The sequence below is a fragment of the Rattus norvegicus genome, chromosome 11 (genome assembly GCF_036323735.1).
Source record: "Rattus norvegicus strain BN/NHsdMcwi chromosome 11, GRCr8, whole genome shotgun sequence".
In the NCBI taxonomy this organism is placed as follows: Eukaryota; Metazoa; Chordata; class Mammalia; order Rodentia; family Muridae; genus Rattus; species Rattus norvegicus.
The window spans coordinates 84988467-85004714 of NC_086029.1; the positions used below are offsets into that span (position 1 = coordinate 84988467).

The 16248-nt window shown below is 42.2% G+C and overlaps 1 protein-coding gene across 2 annotated transcripts in view; it reads left to right on the forward strand.

Annotated features, from left to right (window-relative positions):
- Atp13a5 (ATPase 13A5) overlaps window positions 1-16248 on the forward strand; it is a 139402-nt gene that overhangs the window by 107271 nt on the left and 15883 nt on the right. For both annotated transcript variants that reach the window (XM_039088300.2, NM_001191657.1), the window contains exons 24-26: window positions 1812-1908; window positions 4379-4451; window positions 14135-14309. In XM_039088300.2, the coding sequence (XP_038944228.1) occupies window positions 1812-1908; window positions 4379-4451; window positions 14135-14309 (345 nt within the window). The remainder of the gene's footprint in view (window positions 1-1811; window positions 1909-4378; window positions 4452-14134; window positions 14310-16248) is intronic.

A 16248-nucleotide genomic window follows, 5' to 3' on the forward strand; every position in this document is an offset into this window, starting at 1 on the left:
CCGCTACCATGCAAAAGAACCTCAGGTAGAAGCCATTCCCCTCCCCCTCCCAAAGGATGAACATGCAGTTTCCAAGCTATAGTTTCTGCAAGAGTCTTGATCTTTTGATCTCCTCACCTACTCAGACTATTACCTTGGTTTCTTCTGGCAATATTACAGATGGCAAAAGCCACCAGGACTCCATTTTAGAATTGTGCCCATACTTTGTAAAACCCAAGAACACTGGTCTTAGCTCTGTGTGTCTGAGAGCCACTAAAACTCACTCAATTCTAGGAAGCATGGTGAGATAGAAGAGTTAAGACGGAGTCAAAGCTTGACACTGCGGGTCATTCTAATGCTGCGCTATGCTTAGACTATAAGAGTCTGACTTCATGGAGGGAGCAGGGCCTGGTTCATTTTCTGTCCTTTTGTAATAATTCTCGATGTAGTGTTGGTACTTCATAAGACCTAAGTAACAGTGGGCCAAGAACCAAGGAGGGAGTGAAGTATTGAGGAAGAGACTGCCCAAATGAATGAAGCATTGAATAGGTCATGGGATTTAGTTAATTAGTTAGTGCTTGCCTATCACAGACAAGATGCTGAGTTTGATTCCCAGCACTGCGTAAACCAGTAGATGCCAGTTAGACAGCATGCGGGAGCTGGAGTTCAATGAATAAAATAAGACACTCGAGAGATGGCTCAGTGGTGCGCACGCATAGGGACCCAAATTCAAGTCTCAGGCACCAACATAAGAAGCTTGGTGTAGCTTTGCTTGCCCGGAATCCTCTTGTTTTGGATTAGAGACAAGTGGACCCTGATGTTTCAGCAATTAGCCCAACAGCACGCTTCCAACTCAGAAACAGACATTGTCTCAAGTCACTGAGTGGGAGAGTGATAAAGGAAGACACATGGCATTCCATTCTGGTCTCTCCAAGTTTGTATATGAGTGTATGTACCTATATACTAGCATGCATGTAACACACACACACACACACACACACACAAATGCACACACACAAATTTAACAAAACATACAAGAAAGATTATGTAGTTTTCTTTATGTACAAATACTTGCCTAGTATGTAGAAGGGCATGGATTTTTCCAGCACTGTAAAAGGTAAACATAGAATAAAAAGTAGCTGAAAGAATAAATGGAAGACTAAGTGAATGTACACCAAGAAGCTATTAAACAAGAATGCCTTACTCAGCCTTAAGTGGGTCACCAATATTTCCTCCTTTAGTGGGGCACTCATATCACACTCGAAGGCCTGGGGTCCTCATCAAAGAGGAGACAGAAAGAATGAGAGACTAGAAAATTGGTCTATTCTATGAGTAAGAGACGGCTGTGCCACACATGAACTCATACCACTTGCATTTGTGTACAGGGCATGCACAAGTCTTAATCCCTAAACTTTCAGTCACAAGCTCTACTGAGCAGCCTCACGGGGCTCTTCCCTGCCCAAGGGAGTTGCTACCAGTCAAACCATTTCTTCGGAGATGCCCTGCTGGTGAGTTACTCAGGCCTCAATGGTTAGCTTCACCCCAGGGCTCATATAGGTGGTTCTGGCAAAACCTAGTGGGTTAAACCAGAGCAGAAACAAAATTATAACCAAAAGACACAAAAGTGATAGAGGTGCAAGGGGTTAAGGGTCTCGTTAAAGATGGGAAGGGGATAAGGGAGGGCAGAGAGATGAGTTCCCAAATGTGTTATACACTTTACACATATATGAAATTGTCAAAGAATGAACTATTTTTAAAAATGAACTCCTTTTAAAATATAAAGACTAGGGGCTGTGGCTTACATAAGCAATTTCCCTGTTTGTTCTCAACAGGGAGGGACGGGCTGCACTGGTTTCATCCTTCGGTGTATTTAAATACTTGACCATGTACGGCATCATCCAGTTTATTGGAACATCACTGCTGTACTGGGTAAGAATGAAATTCGTTTCTTCTCAGTTCTAATTGTATTTATAGCATTGGAATGTGGCTCCCACACCCCGTCTAATGTTTATAAATGCATGACATTTCTCAGAAACAGGTGCCTACAAGCTTAGGAACCTGGTGTGCCTAAGGTTAGAAGCCTGAGGTTAGCCTGAGGTTAGAAGTCAGTGATACTGGATATGCTGTCTAGGGTGTTGGTTTTCTCTGGATAACCTGAAACTCTTGACCTCTCTGAGCCCGTCTCTTCCTTGGGGAATAAACAGGACTTGAGAGAAGCCTAAATATAACCAGGCAGGAAATGGATCTGCCTCTAACTGTGGAATATTTTTGGCAAAATACTCAAAAGAGATAAAAAGGAAGAGAGGTTTTGGATTTTATTTTGAAGGACCGTAATGCTGAAAAGCTCCCATGCTGGGGCTGTGCTCCTGAGCCTGCCTAGATGCAGTATCAGTAAAGAATAGCAATTCCTTAAAATGACAAAACGACAAAGGATTATTGTTAAAAAAAACAAACAATAGTAATAGCCATTTAGCATATAGGAGCTATGCATAGATTAAAAATAATCTTCATTATTTCAAACATAGTCTGCTCTATAATAAAATGATCCAATACACTCAAAGGACACTTGGGGGATTAAGCGATTTCATTGCCTTTGGAGGGTAATTAAGAGGTAAGCGAAGAGATGAGGGGTTGGGGTATATTGTTGGTCACCACTGGCAAGGACGTATGTGGGAGGCTAAATGGCCACCAGGTGGGGAGGGATCAGGAGACCCCATCCTACCCTTACCTTTAAGTGGGGTCTGACCCTTGACCAACTCCCACCTCTGGAAAGTTAATGACTTTAAAGTTTAAAGTTTAAGGCCACCACATTTCTGCTACAGCTGTTCATACTGAAAATTTTAAGGCTGTTGTTGGACCGTTTTCCTTGTGTTTCTGTTTATGTGTGATTTTACCACCCAAAGGGGAAAGGTGAGAGAAAGTAACTGAATCAATCAGTAAAGTGTTCGCTGAGCTCAGACCCCTAGCACTCACATAAAAGGTTGAGTTTGGTGACATATTCCTATAGTTCCAGTGATGGAAGGCAGGGACAGGAAGATCCTGAGTACTTGATGGCCAGCCAGCCAATGAGAAATTGTGTCAAAAATAAAAAATAAAGTGGGGACCCATAGAGGGAGACACCTGATACTAACCTCTGGCCTCCACACATAAGTACATGGATATACCCCTTCACATACAAGTGCACACAGTATATATTTAATACTCAAGAGCATGTGCACACACACACACACATGGGTTGGGTGGGGAGGGTGCTGGAGGGTAGATAAGGAACAGTTGGGAATCAGAGGCCACAATGTACCTACCTTTTCATCAAACTGAGTGCAGAGCTGAAGAGTCTGTGGTGGAGACAAAAATAAGTCCACTCAGCAGCTGTCCAGCTGTTCAGAGCCACATGCGTTCATCCTTCAACTTAGAAGCTGCTACAGAGTCTTTGCAAAGGCCAGTGTCCCTTCACATGCAGACATCGGCCTCACACTCAGAATCCAATCACAGTGTGGAAGTCAATCACAAGCTGTGAAGTGTGTCAGAGGGCTTGGCTGCTCAAGGTCCAGCAAGGACATTCCTAAGGAATGATGCTTGGACTTTTCAGCCTTACAAGATCAGCCCCAAACATGTGGACTAGAAAGCTAAGTGCTGTGTGTACCCAGACCTCAGGGAAGCAAAGGTAGCGATCTAAAGTCTGCAGTGGGTTTATTTAGGGCAGTGGTTCTCAACCTGTGGGATGTGACCCCTTTGGGTATCACAGAGGTCACATAAGGTCATTGGAAAATACACACACACACAGACACACACAGACACAGACACACACACACACACACACACACACACACACACACACACACACAGAGCAAAATTACACTTATGAAGTGGCAATACTGATAGTTTTATTGTCGGGAGTCACCACACCTTGAGGAACTGTGTTAATAGGCCCTAATGTTAGGAAAGTTGATAAACACTGGCTTAGGGAGAGGCCATGTCCAGTTTGGGAGTTTCATGAGCTCCGGACTAACTGTGTTATCAGTCAGTCCAACCTCACGATGGAGAATGACACGGGCTAAATAAGTTGAGGCCTTGACTTTAAATTTCGCTTAAAATCCCATTAGAAACTTTCAGACTTGTGCTGAGAATTCAGCTGTCCAGGCCCTGCCAAGGGTAATGTGGCCAGTAAGAGGCTGGTAGGCTGTGACCGAGCCAGTACTTATAAAGGAATGACTTAAATACTGGAAAAATAGCTATGGGGTCATTTAGTCTAATGAGCTACTGATGGTTTTAGGCCCATATTTTCTTTGTGAAGAGAAGAAAGAAACAGCAACTGCCTGCTGAGCGCTCATTGAAGAGCTGCACGAATGGGAACCACTGTAACAGACATGGACTTATGCTGGTTTTTTTTTTCCCCCAGCAACTACAGCTCTTCGGTAATTACCAGTATCTCCTGCAAGATGTGGCCATCACCCTGATGGTCAGCTTAACAAGTAAGTTTATATCTATTTGTGAAGTCCCAGAAGCACACAAATAAGGGCTTGGTGGAAAAGTGATGCCTAGGAATGTGTTTAAAGTAATATTGGGGTGAGTAGAGGGCCAGAGCCTCTAGACCTGCAGCAAAATGACCTAATAATAAATAGATCTAACGTAATAATATAAATAATACACCCTATATAATATAAATATAACCTAATATAAATAATAAATGACGTAATAATAAATAGGCCTTTCCCCTAAGAACCTGTCAATGTATTCTTAGTTCTTTGCACTTTTCTATCCTGTATAGAAAAATGGATAAGAAATCCGGAAAGGACTTTTCTCTCTCTCTTTTTTAAACCCAAAGGTCGCATTCCATTATTCAACTGCATTTCAGACTGACATGAAACTGAGATTCCTGCTATGTCTTTGACTTGGGAGAACAAATGCTAATGTGTTATTCTGGTGCAGTTCTCTGGGAAGCGAGGCGCGGGTCACGGCAGCTAGGGCTGGCTTCCGTCTTTGGAGATGACACTGATAAAGTGCTTTTGATCAAGGAAGTCGGGGCTTGATACTAACTCTTAATAAGCAAGAAAGGTGACTGCCTCAACAGAAGCAGGAAGAACAATGGCCCTGTCACTTTCTCTTTGTTCAACAGCGAGGTGCTGTGGAAAACAACAGATAAAATACCTGATGTCGCAGGACATTAATAACCTTGACACATCGTGTCACATCTTAAAATACAAGACTGATATGGAGCTCGTCCCTCAAGTCTGCCCAATGATAAAATTTACCAGTGTCTATGATATAAGCTATATCAATTTTGATTATTAGGTTGGCGTGTCTATTCCAAGCCTACTATATATTTTCTACTATGTGTTATTAATAGTCATCTGACTGAATAATTTTGAATCAGTGATAGTGATTTTACGATGCTAGGTATTTTTAAGCAATCTGAATGATTTATTTATGAATGATGCTGTCAGGGAAAGGAACCCCAGGAGGGTCCAGAGCCTGTGCTCACAGGCAGTACTGTGGACTGAAGGCCACGGCTGTCTTCTAGCATTCAAAGCTCTCCTGGGAACAAGGCACACATGTGGCGACACATAAGTAAATAACTAAACTGTGATGATAGTGCCTTTTTCCAGTATGCACATTAATCCTGGGACTAGGAAACAGGGTGCCTTGATGATGGTCATTGGATAGAGGTCACATGCAAAGGTCCTTGCCTTTAAAGGACGCAGATGAACACCCACATTTTTCAGCTTAACATTCAAGGCTCCAGTCTGATCTGACCTAAGTTGCTTTTCGAATTGTTTTCTTCAGCGACTTCCTTTCACTTACAGTATAGTGTGGCCAAACTAAAAACCTCACTTCCCATGTGCTACTCCCTTCCACTGGAAATGCCTTTCTTTCAGTAAAAGTCTCTTAAAAATGAAACTCTGTGTGTGTGTGTGTGTGTGTGTGTGTGTGTGTGTGTGTGTGTGTGTGCTTCTTGCTTCTGTGTGCACATGTGGGAGTACAGTATCATGGACTCTAAAAGCAGTGTCCAATCTTAATCATCGAGACATCCCTGAGGTCCCAAGCAATTTTGAAATTTGCCTATCTTACCTGTGTTAGAGTCAGTCCTATTTCTTCCACAAAGCTGCTTTTAGCACTCCCTCCTATCTTTCCTCTGATGACAGATTATTATTAACAAATAAATAAAATAACCCTCCTCTCTCTAAACTCCCAGAGCATCTGTTGTCATCAGGTCATACTCTACTTTGAATTTATGCTTCTTCCATTCATGAATGTAACTGCCCCAGCTAAACTCTACAATGGAGCCAGGAGTCTCTGTATGCCCGCAGGGGTCTGCATTTCTAACACAGAGGATGGGGTTCTCCTACTGGGTGAAAGTTTGTTGACCTGAATATTTGAGAATAGTGACTGATAAGTGCCAGTTGAGTTCAAAGAAAGAGGATGGCAACATCTGCATCCTATCTTCTAAGGAGATGCTTACTGGTCCTTCCACCATAAACATATTCCCCTCTCTACCCATCACCTGGGTATTGATTCCATTAAAAACTGTAGCAGTGACTATCGAGGGATGCTTTAAGGAGAACTGGAAAGAGATGTATGAAGTCTTTTGTCCTCACAGGATTGCCACACTCAATAAAAGAGAGTCGTAAGAACTATTCTAGGAAAGTCTTTGTGGTTTTTTGAGAGGGCATTGTGATTTTGCTTACCCCTTCATAGTAGTGATGAGGAGAGCGAGGTAAGCCATGAAGGAAAGCTAACTATTATTTATCTTGTGGGTGGAGTAGAAGCCATGGAACTTACTCGGGCTGGGAGCGCCACAGTAAGAGGCTGCCCAGTTTTTGGCAGTATGTACTCCAAGAGACATTTGCAGAAAATATTCCTGGAGAGTCAGAAGGAGAGAGTACCATTCACACTGGTCCAGAAAAGTCCACAGGAAAAATGTACAGTCCATCCATGAGCCCTGTGCAAACGTCCAAGTTTGGATAGCTGCCATGTTAGAGTGCATCTGCCAAGGGGGAGGTGAAGCAGCACCTCAGGCTAAATAATAGCCTTTCCATGGTCGCCTTATTCTCTAAAGCAAGGTGAAGAGTGATTACCCAAGGGAATCATAGAGGCAGCCAAGCTCTTCTTTCCCACTGCTAGTCCTAAGCCACCGGGTCTCTTATATCTAAAGGTGAGAACATTACAACATGGGTACCGACCGGGAAATAAACCATGACTAAATTAACAAGGATGGGAAAGGAAAATATCTGAACACAGAGCGTGACAAACAAACACAGATGGCACCTCTTGCCTTCAGTCTCACTGTCACAGTTTTCCTTAGAGTTCAGCCTATAGATTGAGTCAGCCACATGGTTGTTGTTCATTGGGTAAAGTGCCATTGTCCTGATGGCACAGCTTTTGGCCTGCCACCTTTCTGAGGCTCTCTTCTGCTACAGGAAGCTACGTTTCTGAGTAGAGACATCTCAGTCTCCTACCGAGCCAGTTCTCAGGGGGTGAACAACTGAAATGAGAGTCAGCCAGGAAGTACCATGGACAGGGGCACAGTGCCCCACCCCCATGTCAGTCAACCGCGTAACTAATAGCACGCAACGGAGTGTAGGGAAAGCCCAGAATAACTCTGTCATGGTCAGCGCCAATTCTGAAGTATGAACTGTTGTCCATAGCTTTCAGTTTCTAAAGAAACCAGCCGAGTTGAACACTTTTTGATTCTTCTCAAGTGCTCACCAAGATGGACAGTCTTCCCAAAAGAGGAGTCCATTGTGAGACCATTCAGCACGCTGGGAGTGTAACGTTCCCTGTACTGTGGTGAGCAGCCCAGAAGCATTATTTCGGCTCTTCTGCAGAACCTGACAAGGCTGTTTCACTCAAGGAAATTGCTGTCTCGTAAAGAACTTATCAAAGATCACAGAGATTGAGACGCAGGCAGCTACTAATACAAGATATGATATATTAAAGAAAAGTTTTAAAAATGATGTCAGGACGGAAGTCAGTTGAGAAAATGTACACTGTGAAGTCCAACTTGACCTTAATCTGTGTGGGAGTTTGTGCTAGTAACACATTTGGCCTCTTCAACAAGACCGTCCAACTATATCAAGAGAGTGAAGGCAGGATGTGACTGAAAAATACAACTCTCAAAAGTGCTTGAAAATGTAGAAACTCTGAGGTATCTTGCCTTAAAGATGCTTGTACAATAAAGTGTTAAACATTGGGCCTCTTTACTCCTAAGCAGCCATCCTCTCTCTCCTCCAGCCCAGCTGAAGGATTTAACCTACTAGCTACCTCTACTAGGTACCATGGAAATGTCCTAAGAGGTGATGCTTCAACTGAATCTCCATCATTTTTGCCTGTTTACGTGTCTCTCTATGGCTAATGATGTCCAACTTTTACTGTCTCTTCTGCAAGAGAGCATGGCCTTAGGATAGTCATTGCAGAGGATGAAGGTGGGTTCCAGCCAGCTCCATTTAGACTTCATATTTCCGTGTGCAGGGGAAGGCCATATGGGGACAATGAGGTGTGACAAGGCATCCCTCCATTTCACACATGGATTTTTTATATAAACCTCATCAAATGACAGTGACGTTTTCTGAGTGTGACCCTTCGGGGACCTTCAGGTACATCTTGGAAACCTTATGAGGCACACTCACAACTTTGCATGTAGGTATGGTGGATTTATGGTCCACTTGAAATTTGGCTCACATAATTTATGATATATAATTTCTAATATAAATGCATCAAATGATTTTGAGCAATTAAAGGTCATAATTTGAAATGGCACATTCTCCCCTGTAGCAAGCTTGGTATGAGACTTAGTTAGAGAGAAAAGGTGGAATAAGGCAGGATTTCTTTCTCGGGGAGCTCCTCGTCTGCTGGGGTGCATGTGTGAACAATAGTGACATAATGTACAATGCCCTGCAGTAGGCCACCAATATGAATAGTGCACTGTGGGAACGCAGATAAGGGGATGATTAATTTTAGGTAAAATATATCATCTAGTAAGTTTCCGTTTCTCTGCATGCGATCCAGGAGAGAATGTTGTCATCATCTTCATTTTAAGGAAATCTGGACAATTCAATGTTTTCCTGCCTAGTTCTAAACAGTACTTACTGCTCTCCAAGCTGGTTCCGGGATCCCAGTGTTCTTTTAAGTTTAGGAACCCCATCCCTCTGCACATGCTACAGAGCAGAGAACACAGGCTTTAAGGTCAGACCCTCTTGTGTCCCTACCATTGTCCTGCTACTCACTATGTCTTTAAGAGACTCCACTTTAACATGTTTATTCAGCCGCAAAGTTGACAGTTTGCACTGATTTTTATGGAAATACAGATAACACATATAAGGACATTTGGCACAATCTCTGGGATGTAATGGGTGTCCCAAATCAGTAATTATTTTCTATCATATCAGGATACATATTTCTCGTTAGAAAAATTAGGAGTCTCTGGTATGGGAAAAGTTAAAATAGCAACCAGCTGGTGCCAAGATGACCCTACATCCTAACTCACTACCCAAACCAGTGGCTTATGCCAATAATGTCTCCCAGTTTCTGGGCCTGGATGTTGACTGCCATTCAGTTGATCTAGGCTTCTCAGCCACTATGCTTTACATTGTAAATAATTTATCTTGATCAAGTTGAGCTCAGGTCACGTCCACCTTTCTCTTTCTAGGGCCACAGTGAAGGGCCAGACATTTGCACCAAGATTCACAGAAAGCAGAGCTGTCAGCATGAGCCATGCACGATTGTTTGAAACTGGTGCTGTCATCACTATGGACAAAATCATACCAGGAAGCCCCAAATGAATACCATCTCTATTCAGTCAATTACACAGTCTCCCATGGTTCTTGGGTTAACTAGGGATGAGCATGTGCAGGAAAGCATGCCACTGAGGTAGAGACCTATTGCCCAGAGCGGTGGTGATTCCTGTGTGGAGCACACACAGCCTCCTCATAAATCTCACAGCAGCATCTTGGATGGTGATAGGCAGAAGGCACTGTAAGCACCACAGCCTCTGCCTTCTGTGACTTAGATGCAAGATCACTACATGCTCTTTAGCCCTGACCATAGTCCATACTGTATGCCCCTTCTTACTTTACCCAGATGATGACTTCTGACACCTACTATCCACAGTTAGACCAAATATCACAAGGTGATGCCACAATCACAAGATTGGCTTCACTCCAGACATCAGAGACAAGTGTTGGGGTTCCCAAACCATCTGCATTTTGACTAGCTATCCACAACTTAGGGCCTCCACTATCTTCTATCTTGAATTCGATGATCTGCTGATCCACAGAACCAATGCAAGTATATTTATTACCACAGTTTTATCAATAGAAAAATGATACAAGCTAGTCAAGGGGTGAGACACAGGGGACAAATTCTGGGAAGGGTCATAAATTGCTCCCACTGTCCTCCCTTGTGGAATCAGGGTGCTTCATGTCTTTGACAGACACATGTGTGATTATGTACAGAATCCTGGCAACCAGAGGTCAACTATGTTTCCAAGTCCAAAGTTTGTACTGAGGTTTCATTATCTAAGCACAATTGATTGAATCGTTTGCTATAAGGATGAGCTCAACCTCTAGCTTCTCCCCAATTCTAGGCTTGTGGCCTGAAGCCCAGTTTTACAGATGCTCTATAAGATTGTAGCCAGCTCCATTCCTGCATAGCATTGTTAGCAACAGTTATTTTCAAAACCACCACCATCTTTGAAAAACTACTTTTAGGTTTATTTATTATGTATGTATGAGTACTTGTCTGCATGTAGGAATGTGTAACCCTTGTGTATCCACAAACTATAGAGGCCTGAAGAGGATAAGATCCTCTGTAACTGGAGTTATAGTTAGCTGCGAGCCACTAGATATGTTCTGAGAACTGAACCTAGACCCTCTGCAGGAACAGCAACTACTCTTAACTGCCATCTCTCCAGCCCCTACCCTCAGTCATCTGAGCATAAATGTTGGGGCCCATTATGAAAAAGAAAGATGTTCCTTTTACCTAGAAAATGTCAAGGGTTGTATCTGAGAAACTAAGAACAAAAGCTTGTTTTCTTTAAAAACAAACACAGTATTTGATTTATGCAATTTCTTTTTATTTCATGCAATGTCTTTTATTATATTTCCCCCTCTCCCTGACTTCTTCCAGACCCATTCTCTACTTCCTTTCTTCATGTCTTCCTTCAAAAAAAAAATAACCCATCAAGTCCAATTTGTGAATATTCCTGGGTGCAGGGTCATTCACTGGATTGTGGCCAGCCTACCATAGGCGGGCTTCAGAAAAACTGACTCCTCATCAGAAGCCATACAAACTGTTAATAACTCCTTGGTTAAGGGTGTGATTTCACGGGCTTCTCCCCTCTGCACGCTATAATGTTGTCTTACTTGACCTTGTGTGGTTATAGACTATTTCTGCAGTGCGACTGCTAGAAATTCTTACGTGCAATGACCTGTCACGTCTAAAGACATTGTTTCATTCTTGTCCTACCAAACCTCTGGTTCTTAACAATCTTTCAACTACCCTCTTCTGTGGTAGAACCTGAACCATGAGGGTGTGGTGGGGCAGAATATAGATGTCCCATTTGTGATTGGACATGCCACTTATTCTCTGCCCCTTGTGCAGAGTTGTGAGTCTCTGTGTTAACTACCATCCACCGCACAAATAAATTTCCCTCATGAGGACCACAAGATACACTAATGGAAAGGGAAGGAGTAGGTTGAATGGGAGGCTAGAGCAGAGGAAGCGGTGGGAGAAGGGATAATTAACACTAAAGATGCTTGAAAATGCTATATGCAAACCCACTATTTTGTAAACTTCCAACACACACACACACACACACACACACACACACACACACACAAGTGGTATGGGGTACTTCTCAATTCGTTGGTTAGAAATGCCCAAACAACCAAAACTATTGCCATTGTTCTAGTTGTCCACAACAACATGGTAATAAGAACACATTGCTCAGATGCACAAAACATTTTGGTCATAGAATAGGGAAATTCAAATGATATGAACAAGAATATTCCTCCTTACTAGCTAGCTTTTCTAGTACTATGTAAACTGTTGAGAGAAAAGTCATCAGTAACTGTTAGTCAGCTGCGAATTACAGTAATGATTGGTGTGACAGGATCTGTCTAGGAGTGCACTAATGGCACAAATGTTATAGAAGTAACCGACCACTCTCTGCTTGTGCTTAAGGACCATTCCACAGGAAGAAATGCATGCCTGGTACTGCGAATTTGACCAAGAACTCATGGTCGAGAAACTTACAGGCCCCAGGATAACCCTCCTACCCTTATTTTGCTAAATGGATATGGACTTAAATTGCACTCTAAATTAGTATCTTTGTTCTCATTGTATTTCTTGAAAACAGAAGCAGTCTCTGTGTGTCCACTGCACTCAGAACTTGGAAGGCAGAGTGGCCTTGCATACTCCACAATGTCTAATACTCTGCTGGGAGAACACATATTGAAATATAATCATGATGCCTTAGGAAGTCATAGAAGTTTAGAATAAATTAATTGGGAGGACCTTTGCGATGCATTTAAACATTCCGTCATATTTTTACTTTTCATGAAAATCTGAAGCACCAGAAAGTTTGCCTCATTATCCCAGGTCACGTAGAGAACAGAAATCTCTTCAGTTTTATTATCTCAATGTTTACATCAATTCCTTACCGTCCCATCTCAATATGCACAAACATAAGCAGAAGTAAACATCTTTTTTAAGTTAAAAAGAAACAAGGTGACAAAATGAAAGACAAGAATTAAAGCATGACTTATGTGAATCTTTAAATGGGATGTTATGAATTCTTAGCTCTTTCAGGCCTCTTCCCTGAACTGTCTTGAAACGTCTAGAAAGACAGAGAAGAATCCATGCTCATTGGTTTGTTAGGGCATGAAGCATCTAAGAAGGATGGACGTTTTATTTCATTTCCAACCACTATACATGACAAACTGAAAGACTGAAAATGCAGTATATCTTAACACTGTTACCTGAAAACCAGATTTTTATGGCCCACTCTCCTTCACCATTCAATGGACTGTGCAGCAACAACCCCTCTAACATGTGTATCCAGAAAGGAACTGAGCAGGTCTTGAACATCCGTCACCGTGCCTGGCACCCTGAAGTCCTTGGATACTGTTGATTGAATAGCATATTGATTTTAATTCATATATAAAGATTAGTTGGGAATGATGACTATTTAACCCCCAAATATCAACTTTCCTGTCTTTCATGAGAGATATTGGCTCTGCTCTTATTAATTTATATAGCACCCCTTCTGAGCCCATGGGAGAGGGATGGACGCCATGTGATATGGTTAGTCTATCAATTACAGGACCTTTCAGCCATATATATATATACATATATATATATATGTATATGTATATATATATTTTATCTTTATTAAATTAAGTATTTCTTATTTACATTTTGATTGTTATTCCCCTTCCCTGTTTCCCGGCCAATATCCCCCTAACCCTTCCCCCTCCCCTTTTATATGGGTGTTCCCCTCCCCATCCTTCTCCCATTGCCGCCCTCCCCCCAACAATCACGTTCACTGGGGGTTCAGTCTTAGTAGGACCAAGGGCTTCCCCTTCCACTGGTGCTCTTACTAGGATATTCATTGCTACCTATGAGGTCAGAGCCCAGGGTCAGTCCATGTATAGTCTTTAGGTAGTGGCTTAGTCCCTGGAAGCTCTGGTTGCTTGACATTGTTGTACATATGGGGTCTCGAGCCCCTTCAAGCTCTTCTAGTCCTTTCTCTGATTCCTTCAACAGGGGTCCCGCTCTCAGTTCAGTGGTTTGCTGCTGGTATTCGCCTCTGTATTTGCTGTATTCTGGCTGTGTCTCTCAGGAGAGATCTATATCCGGTTCCTGTTGGCCTGCACTTCTTTGCTTCATCCATCTTATCTAATTGGGTGGCTGTATATGTATGGGCCACATGTGGGGCACAGCCAGTTATATTTTACTCCTGAAAGGTAACCAAAGGATAGAGGAGACGAAAGTTGGTAAAAATGAATATGCAACTATATAATGGGTTGAGTAGGTATAAACCTTCAGCTAGTGTTTTCTCAAGCTGAATCTTCCTCAGAGACTCAAGGTGATATGCAGCTCATGTTTTATCCTCACACATGAAATTGTAAAGGAAAAACGTGTTCCTGTCTTTCAGTGAGCATAAACCATGCCTACCCGAAGTTGGCTCCATACAGACCAGCAGGACAACTCCTTTCTCCTCAGTTGCTACTCTCAGTCTTCATGAATTCCTGTTTCACCTGCATTGTGCTAGTGTGTACGTTTCTCTCTGTGAAACAGCAGCCTTGGTACTGTGAGGTCTACAAATACAGGTGAGTTGATTTCTGTAGGTTTCCGTTCTGAGAGCAACATAGGCAACGCCAAGTCACATTGACTTGATACCAACAGGAAATCTAAATTCTAACTAACAAAAAAATGCTTTCATACTGAAAGTCATAAACGGTAGAACAGAACACACTTAATGGGTGGCATGCTAGGTGAGCATGTGGATCAGACAGGAAAGATGTCACCTTGCTTGGTAATGAGGTGATCTTACAGCTGATTAACTGTGAATGTGTTCATTCCTTGGGGCATGGATTTTATATAGACCAGGGCTTGGGAAACACTCCATGACCCAAGTGAGAGAAGAACATCTCTAGCTTTATGAGCATTGACAACTAGTTAATAAGGTCATTGTAGTACAGAAACAGCCATGGGCAATAACAGGCAATACACAAACTCAAGCTTTAGTTTTCCTGAGGAAATAGTATTCTCCTTTGGAACTCGGACATGTACACTCTACTATGAGTCTAATGGCATCAGATCCCCAGAACACAGAAACATAAGCAAAGAGCCACTGTGTGATGTGTAAGAACTTCGTTTAGACTCCAAAGTCAGCAATTCAAGTATGACTTGGAATATATGGCCCTGCACAGTTTCAGAAGCAAATGCTCCCCTAATTTGGAGGAAATACACACAGCGAAGAACAACTATAGTTGAAAATAGGAGAAAACAGGATGGTGGCATAGAGACACGGCCAGCAAATCAAGATGGCCCTGTTTCCATTACTACTTTCACCACACGGTCTCTCACCTTCCTTATCTACAGTGTGAGTTGACAGAGTTCCATTTTAGTGTTTAGCTCTGAAATCCAGGCCATCTATCCTATCCATCCATCTCAAGAACGTGATCTGGCTCTTTGCAAACATTATATAACAAACTGACCATCTACCATATATACAAAGCACATTTATCGATCTCATAGACCCCAAGGTAGTAATAATTAAACCTAGCCGGGCATGGTGATGCTCATCTATAATCTCAGGCAGAAAGATCGTGAACTCAAAGCCAACTTTGTCTACGTAACAAGATACTTTCTGCCTTTTTAGGGTTTCTACTGACTTTGTATAATACAATGAGCAAAGGAAAACTTGGGGATGAGGGGGCTTATTTTTGATTTTAGCTCTAGGCTAACACTCTATTGCTGAGAGAAGTTATGGCCAGAACTTGAGGCATGAACTGCAGCAGAAACTATGGAGCTTACTGGCCTGCTCCTATGGCTGTGTTAGCCAGCTTTCTTACACCTCCCAGGGATGACACTATCTGTAATAGACTAGACTCTCGAATATTAATTACCAATCATGAACATGACTTGCCTACAGGCCAATTTGAGAGAGGCATGTTCTCAATTGAACTTCTCTCTTCTCAAAGACTTTAGCTTGTGTCAGGATGATGTACAATTAACCAGCACACTATTTCAAAACAAAAAGGAAAAAGAAGCCTTGCATTGGATGCCACATTTGGAAAATAAATTATATGTATAAGATGTTGAAAATTAACTTAAAATTTCAAGCTAAACAAGAAAGCCAACTAAAACTAATTTTCAGGTTTCATTATTACAAAAAAGAACGTTGCAAATAGGTCAATGAGAACTGACAAAGCCTAGACCTTAAAGACATATTTTGCTAAGGAAATATTGTATGATCCCGCTATGCAAATGTCAAAAATTGTAAATTAACTAACAGAAAACCCACAGAGAAAAATTCATAATACACAGACGAAAATAAAAGAATCTCAACAAAAGATTTCCAAAATAGTGAGCTAAGTGCATCAAGGAGGAACAGGGAGGGCACTGGTACTAATTCTCATGCAAAGTTAGAAATGATGAGGGTCGAAGAGGAGATAATAGTGCAGCTAACGGGAACTGCATATCCAACTCGAAAAGTCTGCAGTGTTTCTGGAAAAGCAGACATTGCATTAGGAGAACAGGGAG